This window comes from Emericellopsis atlantica (assembly GCF_019669845.1).
Source record: "Emericellopsis atlantica unplaced genomic scaffold F5Z01scaffold_25, whole genome shotgun sequence".
Classification (NCBI taxonomy): Eukaryota; Fungi; Ascomycota; class Sordariomycetes; order Hypocreales; family Bionectriaceae; genus Emericellopsis; species Emericellopsis atlantica.
Genome location: NW_025764727.1, coordinates 352,801 through 364,582, shown reverse-complemented (window position 1 = coordinate 364,582; position 11,782 = coordinate 352,801). Strand labels below are relative to the sequence as shown.

General features: G+C 52.9%; 4 protein-coding genes across 4 annotated transcripts; 2 read left to right on the top strand and 2 right to left on the bottom strand.

Annotated features, from left to right (window-relative positions):
• Positions 1–1,064: 1,064 nt before the first annotated feature.
• On the bottom strand, positions 1,065–2,370 carry F5Z01DRAFT_676663 (PAPA-1-like conserved region-domain-containing protein; the record flags this gene model as incomplete). The annotated part of the gene is made up of 3 exons (XM_046265268.1): positions 1,065–1,328; positions 1,460–1,566; positions 1,608–2,370. The coding sequence occupies 3 exons, from the start codon at positions 2,368–2,370 to the stop codon at positions 1,065–1,067; spliced, it is 1,134 nt and encodes a 377-aa protein (XP_046115698.1).
• Positions 2,371–3,883: 1,513 nt separating this feature from the next.
• On the top strand, positions 3,884–5,203 carry F5Z01DRAFT_265940 (uncharacterized protein). Its single transcript, XM_046258629.1, has one exon. It carries the CDS (start codon positions 4,123–4,125, stop codon positions 5,182–5,184), a length of 1,062 nt encoding a protein of 353 aa, XP_046115697.1. The 5' UTR covers positions 3,884–4,122; the 3' UTR covers positions 5,185–5,203.
• Positions 5,204–9,587, bottom strand: F5Z01DRAFT_265939 (uncharacterized protein). The gene is made up of 3 exons (XM_046258628.1): positions 9,243–9,587; positions 8,977–9,180; positions 5,204–8,929 (listed from the first exon to the last, which is right to left on the bottom strand). Exons 2-3 carry the CDS (start codon positions 9,140–9,142, stop codon positions 5,223–5,225), a joined length of 3,873 nt encoding a protein of 1,290 aa, XP_046115696.1. The 5' UTR covers positions 9,143–9,180; positions 9,243–9,587; the 3' UTR covers positions 5,204–5,222.
• Positions 9,588–10,373: 786 nt separating this feature from the next.
• Positions 10,374–11,779, top strand: F5Z01DRAFT_662872 (secretion-related small GTPase). Its single transcript, XM_046263992.1, has 5 exons — positions 10,374–10,586; positions 10,646–10,658; positions 10,728–11,117; positions 11,172–11,252; positions 11,300–11,779. Exons 1-5 carry the CDS (start codon positions 10,566–10,568, stop codon positions 11,428–11,430), a joined length of 636 nt encoding a protein of 211 aa, XP_046115695.1. The 5' UTR covers positions 10,374–10,565; the 3' UTR covers positions 11,431–11,779.
• Positions 11,780–11,782: the final 3 nt, after the last annotated feature.

The window sequence follows — 11,782 nt, the reverse complement described above, 5'->3', positions numbered from 1 at the left end:
TGGGTGCGCGCCACCACTTTGGTAAAATAAACCTCATGTTTGGTGTGGAATCTATTTGGTTTGAAATTTAAACCGGCCCGTGTGGTTCTTTTTCGAAAAAAAACCATCCCCCCCCCCCCCCCCCCCCCTATTCTTCCCCTGATCGGTGGTGGAAAAGAGAGCAGGCTTGCCATGCAGCATGCTCCTCACACTCGAACGTTCGTAGGCTCCCCTCTTGCCCCGGCAATGGCACGCTCGTCTCCCAAGGACCACAAGGGTAGTTGTAGAGTTCCTTGTTACGCATGGATATTCTAAGGAATTGTGGTCATTCAGCTTTGGGCTTTGGCGGCACTCTCTCCTACAGAGGCTAATGCCGTGCCCATCGCAGTCTCAGCGACGTTCGAATGCTCGCAGCAGCAAAAGAGGTTTTCTGCACCAGCGTTGCCAGGGTTTCTCGACTGCGGTTCGAGAAGAAGGCCCGCAAGCTGACGGTCAAAGTCAAGGAATGCGGTCTGCACCGCTCCTGAATTGTCGTCTAAAGGTGTGCTGGTGGCAGGGTGTCGTCATACGCAAAGAACGTCACCGGCCTTTGCGAGATTGCAAAGCGATTCTAAAGACGAGGAGCTCCATCGTCTGAGACATAGGGTGTGGCAATCACGCCTAGAGCCCGGTCTCAAAAGCATGAGAAAAAGCTCGCCAGCTTTATCGCGTAGTGTTTCACCGTCATAGAGCAGTCAACCCGCTCTCAAGTGGAACAGCGCACGGAGAACAAGGCCTTGGGGGTCACAAAGGATGAACTGCTTGGGTCAAGTTTACAGTAGTCGAAAGGCTGGTCGCATGTATGCATAATGGTACAAACATCCACCCAACGGGCGACACAGACAGAGTAATACAGTACCGTGCAGGCGTACCCTGCCTTTGTTTATTGCTATGCCCAACTACAGAACTTTGATCGTTAGCAAAAGAAGATACGCGAGAGGGAATCGGGTACGTACAATGGCTGAAGCTGAACCAGATGCCCATCATTGACAAAGACCACTCCCTAGCTTTGAACCGCTGTCGTGTCAAAACGAGAGCAGACAAGTTCATGCCACTTCGTCGACTATTTTGCCCCGCTTCAATCCGCTGGAAGGCGGACCAAATACACTGCCGGCGGGGCCCTCGAGCAAGTCGTTGGATACGCCCACTCGACTACCGCTCTTGGTGCTGGTCCATCGAATGAACACTGGATTGTTGCGGCTGCCATGCTCCCCCTCTTCAGAGTTTGCCTCTGCCACGGCAGCGGCAGCTGCTGCTTTCTTGTTGACCTTGGGCGCTTGCTTTTTCAGAAGCTTGTTGATTGTCTCCATCTACAAGGAGTCAGTGACCAGGACATTGACATGAGTCCGTGCTGGGGACACGAAGAAGGCCTTGACATCTCAAGTCATGGCGCGATACCCTCGATGGAGGCATCGCGTGCCTTCACGCAATGGAGACGTACCTTGACTTCTTCATTGCGCTTTTCGCTTAGGTTGCGTCGGCGGCGCGCCATCTCTTGCCTGCGCATAGAGAGTTCCTCCGCCGTAAAGTGTTTCTTAGCTTGGACCTCTATGCACGTGTTAGCACAGGTTTTCGTTCCCATAAATAACTCCTGTACTCGCCATCTGAAAGTTTCATGAAATCCTGAGGGCCTTCCTCAAACCGCGCTCGTTGACGCTTGGTCATTTTGTTCAGATCGGGCTCTTCGTCGCCGCTCCCATCCTCGCTGTCGAGACCAGCATTCGTTGCATCGGCGACATCAATCTCTTCGCCTTCAGCATCTTCATCGCCCTCTGCGTCCTCCTCTTCATCTTCATCGGCATTTCCGGCCTCAAGACCCAGAGTCTCGTCACCCATGTCGCTATCGGCTGGTTCGCTCAACTCATCGTCATCGTCGTCCTCATCATCCGGGGCAGCGCGGGTGGTAGGCGGTCGAGCGCCTCGAGAGATCTTGATGGTGGTGCCGGCTCCAGAGCGTGGAGGTCGAACAGCTGAGGCGGTTGACATGCCCATGTCACCATCCGCGTCTTCATCGCCTTCAACATCAACGTCCATGTCGTCCTCGCCCTCTGCATCCTCCTCGTCCTCTCCCATCTCTTCATCGTCATCATCATCCAGTTGAACTTCGCCGTCGTCGTCATCTTCATCGTCGTCTAGACTTGAATCGTCAACGACGTATTTCTTTTTGCCGCCGCGGTCGCGCTTTTGATTCAAAACCTCCCCGCCTTCAAACGAGTCGTCGCGAGGAGGGGCGGCCCCGCGAGTAGCCTGGCGCAGCTTATGTGACGGCACCTTGACTGTCACGTCAAGATGAGAAGAGTCGTCGCCAGAGCTCACTGGATCGCGAGCGCGATTGGTCCGACGAGAGGACATAGTGACAAATGGCCTGGTACTTCGTGGTGGTTTCTCTAAAGGCGAGTTAGAACGACGACTTTGTGCAGTGAGTGCCTCAGATGCCTTGGCGGCTGCATTTCGACGAGGGCGGGATGGCATGGCAAGGAAAGAGTGATCTTTGTGAGTGATGAGGATGATAGGTGAGCAGAGGTAAAGTGAACAAGACGGCTTGGATAGAGACTGTGCAAGGTCGCGGTCTCGATTGAGAGTGATGCGATCATGGGAGATCTTGGTTCACCACCGCCATGCAATCCCGAGGAGGAAGATAGTTCTGGTGAGCGTGGTGGGATGAGCAGGAAGGGGCGGGTGAGGAACGTGATTGGAGCATGAGGCAGGCAATGGCTGAAGCTCCTGTGGACGGGAAGGCCCTTGGGATGCAACTGCCCACTCAAACACAAGCCACATCGAGTACGGAGTACCTGGAGGCCAAGACTCCAAGAGCCATTTCGATGCAGGCACACGCACACGATGGCACACGCAGTGTACCTCATGCAACGCAGCGACAGTCGACCACAGCTGGCTCCAGTCTGTTTTGACTTTCTGCTTGTGGTACGTCCATGTGCATCCAACTTGCGTACGCAACGACTTTTTGAAGTAGATGACTGGGAGACCAGACCCCCGGGGATCTCGGTCTCAAGGGATCGTCGACCACTCGAACGGCACCGTCTCGAGAAAAGCTTTTGTCGAAAATCGGCATGTCATGACGATACACGCCCGAGCCGGCACTTGCCGGGTCTCCTCGAATTCTCTGCCAGGACATTGTAGGAAATCGGGATATCACTTGCCTTGGATGAAAACACTCTTGGGAATGGCGGACATTCAGCGGTGGCTACTGATCATGAAATGCCTGTACCTTCGCTCCAACTTGAACAGAGACCGTCGCGATCGCCCTGAATTGCGCTGGAACCACAGTGGCGGAGATTGACGTTCTGGTGCTTCGCCGCTCAGGTGATGATGTCGCGAATCGCGCGTCCGATGCCAATCCCAAATTTAGGCACAAAGGAACCTGGAACAAACTGGGGGAAATGCGTTTTATACGACTTGATGAGGTCTTCTGAATGTTCTTTTGAACTTGTGCTCTTTTTCTTTTTTTGCTCTTAGAAATAAGCTCTTTAGCTCGAATGCTCGATACTCTTTGACTCCAAGGGAGCAGAAAGACAGGCACAGCTTTCTGGGAATGGATCACGTGTTCTGCAATTCAAGCTTTCCCGGACCACGGATAAAGTTTGCTGCTCAGGATAAACTCTGCCACCAAACGCAAAATAATTCACGTCTTTTTTTAATTTTCAATTTTTGTTATAGAGAGGGGAAATGAACGCGTAGACCTGAGGTAGACAGATACCAAATACCATGCCAATTCTCTGCGACGGTCACAGGCGATTGACAGTGCAGCACAGTGCGCACGAGGAGAGCAGCACCCTTCGGCTTGTCGGATACTGTGAGAGGCACCATGTTTCTTCTACAGTTCTGAGTGAGGCTCCATAGTCACAAATATGTTGTAATATCGTCCGATCGTCTGTGAACATCCATCGCTTTCATGTTATTAGTCATTCCTGGCAATGCAATGCAGCGTTGCTACCAGGTAGCCAAAGTAACCCACAACCCCGGAGTCGCTGTCCAACAGCCGAGGCATGTCGTAGGCCGCTAGACGCGGTACAACTGCGTCACAGCCAATTACTCTGACAACCTGGACTGTCCTTCGAGTTCGTCAACCGTATTCCCGCATTCACCATGGGAGACGCAGATGCAGACGACAAACCCAACGATGGGATTCCTGAATGGCAGCGCAAAAACGAGACCGAGGACAATGCCGAAGACAGCCTGGCTGTTGCGAGGCGCTTCCTCCAAGACGAGCACGTGAAGAACGAATCGCGAGACAAGAAAGTCGCCTTCCTCAAGGCCAAGGGGATAGATGACAGCGATATCGAGGCTCTCGTAGACGAGTCCCCGCCCTCGCCTACAGAATCGGCAGCCACAGAAGTTCGTACTTTGCACAACCCGCACCAGCTCAAGTGGACTGACAGACCACAGACCAACAGCACACCTTCGCCAACGCCGGCTTCCGAAACGACTCCTCCACGAAGCGAACCGAGCAGTCCAACTGCTAATACCGAGCCAACGTCGCATCCGCCCGTCGTCACATATCCCGAATTTCTTACAACACCTTCCCAGCCTCCACCCCTCGTGACGACCGCACGTCTGTTGACCACCCTCCAAATAACGACATTGGTCTCTACGCTAGTCGTGGGCACATCAAAGTTCGTTCTCGGCCCAATGCTCGAAAGCCTCACGGCGTCCCGTGTCGAGTTACATGACGATGTGTCGGGGCAACTAGACAAGATGCTGTCCCTCCTCGAGGGCACAGTGTCCACCGTGCCGACCACGGCCAAGCCGAAGACAGACGCGGACGAGGACGAAGATGACCCCAGCGAGATGTTCCATCGTGATGTCGGGACCCAGACTTTCCTACCCATCGCCTCATCGACGACCACGACTAAAGCGTCGCCGTCGGAGATCCAGGCAACGCGGTTACAAGGCTTCACAAAGTCGCTGGGCGAAATCAAAGAAGGGCTACGGTCCCAGAGCGACGATCTTAGTGATATAAAAACCCTGGTGGACGTATTCCGGGACGACCTTGATGCTTTGACCTACAAGAGTCCCGTCGAGATGGATTTTTACTCGGGGAAAAAGAAAGCAGAGCCGGACGATGAGACCAAGAAGGTCAGAGATAATATTCGACGCATAAAGGGCGCCTTATTGAGTACAAGAAGTTTTCCCACATCCGCAAGATAGTCCTACCCCCTGCTCGCCCCAGTATCAATATAACTTGTTCATGGCCGAATTGGGATCCCCAGCTCCGGGAAGATCGTTTCATAATCGGCCACGACAATGTGCTTGAAATCACTGCCGTCTCTTCGCTGCTGACCGTACCACGCCAACGTGTTAGAACCACCGGTCTCTACCACTCGACCTTGCTTTGCAGCCTCCTGTGTCCATTTGTAGAAGAGGTTCCGCGTTGTATGAGCTCCGCGGGGAGGATGGAAAACTATCCTCGCGTCTGCCGGCTCGCGGATCGTTGTGTCTTTGCTGTTGCTCTTCAAGTCCTTGAGAGACGTCTGATCCATCTCATCGGCTCTCTTCAGATCCTCGGGGCTGGAAGGCTCGGTAAGTTTCCACCCGCGCTCAGGCATCACATGTCTTGGTGATGGGACATACGTCCTCGCGTCCGACACACAGTTTGTGAGTTGCTCGAGGACGATATCGAGAGGGTCTCGATAGCGCGTCTTCAGGTTGGCCCAGCCACCCACCCAGACCTTCTGGACCTGTACCTGGGGATTTTTCCTTGCATTTTCCTCTGCTATAACCCTCACAAATTCCCTATGGATAGGTGCCATATCCGCTTCAGTGAATTTCGCATCCGGAGATACCTTGCCGGCGTACGAAGGATCCCAGATTAGCAATTCAGAACCAGAACTCCAGGGACGAGAATGAGGTTCTACTGGTCGGAATAGTGCAAACCATGGCCTCCTGTGTGAGACCGCCTTTTCGGTTTCTTTCAAAGCTTCACGCCAATTTCCCTCTGGTGTAAGAAACAGGCCGGCGAGCGTGTTCTTAATAGGGCCGCGCACGGCCTGAACTTGGATACCTTGAGGGGTGAGTGGATGTAACTTCCGAAACCATGAGGCGAAATCGGTGAATCCTCCTGTGTAGTAACCGAGGAGCTGAGATACTTCGTGTAAGTCCGGGTACCCGACTGGGTTGAAGTTTAGGAACACAGCCTGGCTAAGATATGGCTCACTAGCCGTGACAGACTGGAGATATCCGCGTAATGCTTCCGGGGAGTCCTCGCCTGCGAGCTCACTAGGACCTGGGCTGCGACCGTCAAGATTGCTAACTTGACCAGGATCTTGTGGGGTCTCATGGAATGCCGTATCCTGGTGCCATCGCACTGGGGCGATTCTCCGTGCGAGTTTGTGGGAAATCTTAGAGGTGCAGATAGCGAAGAATCTCGAGTGCTTATCCATGTTAGCAATGGACCACCATCCGAGCCAATTAAGCAAGCTCTGCTCGTCATTTGGATCGATAACACGCGGGGCGTACACTAAAGCGGAAGCCGATTGCGTATAAGGTGTATCGTCGTCGGCCTCGTCCCTCGGATACATCTGCATGAGCTCCCTGGTAAGTGCCAGGGCCTTGTATAGATTAGCCAGATCGGCTCTAGCAACGGCCTTGTCTCTTTCCACAGGGAAGTCCTCGCGCTCAATAGCAAGATCCATGAGCCATTCATCGAGGTTCGCGGGGATGACCAGCTGTCCTGGCCGTATAGGCATGCCGGGCCGCCCATTCTTACATACATGCATGAACCACTTGAGAAACATGTATGCTTGTCTCGGCTGGGCCACAAAGACCGTCGGACAGAGGTGGAAGACCCATCCGCCTTGGAAAGCTGGCCTTACACAAACGTTGCCAATTTCTGGAGGCTCTCCCCGCCAGAGTGAGGTGACAGAAGTAGACAGGGCTCGATCGAATACTGAAATGGCGTAAAGGCCACGAGCTGCTTTTTTAAGGACATCGGACATATCGGGGAACAGCCGTACTTTCCATATTAGGTCTTCGTGGATGATGATCGTGCCACGGCCTTCACGGAGGAAGCTCATCCAATCGCCTGCCGCAAGGCAATCGTAGAATTTACATTTAAGCCTTGTCGACATGGACATCCAGTCCGCCATCATACGGGCTTCCACAACATTAGAGACCGGAAACGCTAGGAATATAGGTAGTTCCGATGTGCTGCTTGGCTCCTTAGGAATAAGGGCAGTGCAGTCAAGATGTACAAGTCGGGCTAATCCTTGCGGCATCTCTGTCCTGCCATCCTTGCTTAAGGTAGAAGCAAGTTCGCCGAGATTAAAGGAGCCTGGTGTCGACTCATCATCGGGGCTCCTTGGCGCCCAAATGATATATCTCAGGGGGTCAGCGTTCTCGGGAAAGTCAAATTCCCCTAAGTTCCAATCTTCGTACTGAGGGGGGAACACCGTGATCATATAATTCGAGGTTACGCAAATGATACATTTTGACAAAGAATGTAATCTTTGTCTAATATTTTGCAAAAGATCGGGATCGGACGGCGTAGTGAGTGTGCCCTTGGCGAGTGGTTCGCCCTGAGTTAATAGGGGTAACTGAGTTCTGAGCTCGTCGACTTTGCACCAGTGGCTAAGCACGACGCGGTTGCAGCCTCGAAACTGCCGTAACCAAATTTGATCATGCTGAGGCAGCCCACTAAAGCCTATATTGACAGGCTTCGACGCCTGGGGGCCAATTAGACATTCCTTGACAAGTACCGTCTTGGGCTTAGATGGCGGAGTCGGTCGTCGCTCGGGGCCCTGGGATGTTGATATCGATATCGATGCCGATGTAGACAGGTCCTCTTCGGGGGGCTCCGGAACAAATAGCTCCGACTCGTTGTCGTCGTCCTGAGAGACAACAGGCATGTCATTGAAAATTGCCGTCGTGACCTTTCCGAAACTAACAGTTTTCCGAGTCTTCAGCGGTGGTCGGACACTGTGTGTAGGATCGGAAGCATCTGGGGTATTCGTTGTAGACAATTTGAGGGAACTTGGACGGGACTCAAGAATGATCGTTCGTGGTTCATTCATATGTGATGCCGGGTCCCTTACGGGTTCGGTAACTCGAGATCTGTCGTTGTGGCTGGTGCTTGGCCCAGGCAAAAGGGGGTTAGATATCTCAGAAACCTCTGATCGGCGTCGGGGGTATCGGTCCTCCGCATTTCTGGACGCTTTGTAGAGCAGATGTTGCTTGTGGAGATTGAGGCGTTGCGCTGCCCGAGATGGGTCCGCGGCAGCGTCTTTCAATGTCGTTCTCTGCTTGCGCACCTTGCCACCCGAAAACACGTTGCCGACAGGGGCCATCGTTTCAGCTTTGCGAGGCTCAGGCTTCCTTGCCACGCCTGGAAGTGTGCTAAGCCTTTTCAATCCTGTAGGGCGAGGTTTCTCGGAGTCTTGGTTGGTGATAGGGGCAGTCTGCTTCGCGTTCGATAGCTTGCGGGCTAGACTTGTGCTGGCCGGGTGGGTTTCTCTGTTCAACGATCCGTTTGGAGCCGAGTTATTGTTGTTGTCGTGAACCTTGCTTTGTGTGGATGCCGTGGGTTGCGGCGGTCGGGCATTGGGCGTGTCGAGTCTATCAAAGCTGTCGGACTCGGATTCGGAAGGCGACCAGATACTCGGAGCTTCTTGTAGGTAAAACCTCCTCATCTCATCAGACAGTTCCTTTGGAAGTTGCCCGTCTGCCACCGTCCATGGTTTCGGGTTCAGCCCATGCCTACTCCTAAGCTTGTTTCGTAGCTTGTGACGTTTGTAACGACTGCCAATCTTTCTCTCCTGCTCCCTCACCCATTCTCTGATCGATTCTTTCGGGTCGCCTCCGTCATCTTTGATTTTTCTTTTGCGCTCTTCCCACTCTGTGATAGTCTCGTCGGGCAAGTTCTCTATGGGTTCCCATGTAGACTCAGCAAGTGGAAAACCTAGCCACCTGTTAGAAGAGCAATTGCAGTTGAGCGTCGAAGCTCACCTGTCCACGAAACGAGGCATTTATGTCTCGAGAGTAACTGATCATCATCGTCCCTCTCAGCGAGGACGGCATCACCGATGATGCCTTGGATTTCCCATTCAGTATCTGATTCAGGGTTTTCCTCAATGCTAGATGTCAAGGACACTTCGTCTTCTTCACGCGACATGATGAACTTGTCGTGCCAGGACGACCCTCGTTATGATCCTGGCTCGGTCAGTCGCGGTTGCTCGCATTATGAAACGTGCAGTGCGTGCTGCGGTACTCACCTGAAGGGCAAGTCAAACGTAAGACCGGCGCAATCTAATCAGCGCCACGATTCAGGATCATAAATCCTCATCGAGCGTCGCTGGTATCGTTTGTGTAGCGCTACCTTACAATCACGGTGAACAAGGCGTGGATTCTTGTAGAACCGTCATCTCATGAGCACGCGTGACTGGAGCACAATCAGTAACGGAAGGATACTCCCAAAAGGTGACTGCACGGGATGTGACTTCAGCAGAAGAAGTACCTGATGGGAGCTGAGTACCAGGTAGTAATGATCTGTAGCGCCGGGAGCATAGGACTTTGCGATAGTTCAGTCCTTTACATTTGTTAGCAGAGCAAGGTTGCTGGTGAAGGTAGGGTAACCTTAAGTAGGTAAGGTAGATTGGCTGGTGGGTTGCGCCTACCTTACATGGAGCATGGAGGCACCTTGCCGTAATGAGTAAGGTGGGGTTTTAAATGAATATGCAGGTACCTCCGTAATTAGGTACGCAGTGGTAATCACGAGTCCACGACTCCAAAAACATGACCTTCAGGCCTATTCTCATGAAGTCATGAAGTAGTATAGCAACGCCAGCATGATGGAACCTGATTTTTATTACTGCTGATTGGTCCAGAGGTCTTATTGCGACGATTTCATCAAGACCCGTGTGTCTCAACTACACCGATGGCTTGAGCGACAGTAGGTGCTGTTTACGAGTCGAGACAACCTGCAGGCTGCCACAGACCTACTATTAACAAGTTGGGAGACGACAAGGAAGCCATATTAAACTGCGATCCCAATTACCAATCAACAAACAGGGCTGTTGAAACACTGCGCCAAGGCACGGGTTGACCTGTTGCGCGGAAGAATACAGGGTAAGCATGACAGTCCTCCAGAGGAAGCCCGGAGAGCGGTGAAAACATCGTGATAAAAGTCGATAGTACAAGACTATTTTTACAGAAAGAAATACTCTAGAAGCGCGTCAAAGCGCCATTTGAATGGTCAAACTGGACGCAATATCATCCAGGATCTCCTTATTCTCGGAGACACTAAGCCATATCACTAAACAATTTGTTAGACGCACTACGAGCATTGAAGTCCTGACAAAGCTCGTCAGCTGCTATCTGCGGCTAACACCAGTGACCAGGCTCGACCGGAGGAGCGCCACGCACGTCCACCCTGCTGAGCCTCCCCTCCATCCTCCTGCTCCACAACCCAATCCACACCTTGACACCTTGACCCCATCCCAGTACAGACAACTGCCATCGAGCTGCCTTTAGAGAAGCCCCAACGACTCCAGCAACTTCAGCGAGGACGATCTTGACATTTCCGACATCTTGCGATCATGGCTAACGACGAATATGATGTGCGTCCCGCTATCGCCCCAGTACCCTGATGCGCCCCGCTGACCTCGTGCCCTGCCAGTTCCTCTTCAAGGGTGCGATCTACCCCTTTCCCGACAGGTCACCGGAGCGTCGAACGACCTAGTGCTGATTTAGCTTCACAGTGGTGCTGATTGGTGATTCTGGTGTCGGAAAGTCCAATCTGTTGAGTCGATTCACCCGTAACGAGTTCAACATCGATTCCAAGTCCACCATCGGCGTCGAGTTCGCGACCCGCTCGATCCAAGTCGACTCCAAGACAATCAAGGCGCAGATCTGGGATACTGCTGGCCAAGAGCGCTACCGCGCCATCACATCGGCCTACTATCGCGGTGCTGTCGGCGCACTCCTCGTCTATGACATCAGCAAGCACCAGACCTACGAGAACGTCACCAGATGGCTCAAAGAGCTGCGTGAGCATGCGGACGCTAACATCGTCATTATGCTGGTGGGAAACAAGAGCGATTTGAGACATCTTCGGGCAGTGCCCACAGAGGAGGCCAAGGCGTTTGCCAGTTCGTCACTCCGAATGCTATCGCGAGGGATCACATGCTAACCGCCACCTTCAGGCGAGAACCACCTGTCTTTCATCGAGACCTCTGCCCTCGACGCCAGCAATGTCGAGCTGGCCTTCCAAAACATCTTGACGGGTATGTGACGCGCGCTGGAGTGTAGATGCTCGCTGACCCTATGCTAGAAATTTACCGAATTGTGTCGAGCAAGGCGCTTGACAGCGCGGACGGCAGCCAGGCACCCATGGCCGGCACAGGCATCAAGATCGACCCCTCCAGAGAGAACGAGGCTCCCAAGGACGGCAAATGCTGTTGATCTGTTTTCCTGATCGGTCGCGCTACTTTTCCAGTGGGGTTTCACATATATGCTGGGCGTACTTCGTGTTCTCCGCGGGCAAGACATTGTCACTTCCTTGCCGCTATAATGAGAAATGTCAGACGGGCGCAAACATTGTTGCTGAGGGCAGAGGCCGGGTTTACAGGATTCCTGCTCTCATGTGATACTAGAGGCGCCAGATTCTTGACTCTCTTTTGTTTATGCTGTGTCACGAGAGGGCAATGTGCTGCTAGTACGTTGGTGCACGTGCTCGACGATCGCTACGACTATGCCTTATGTTGGTAGCAAGGCAATGGACTTATAATGATACAAGTTGATGTTTTTGCCTTTT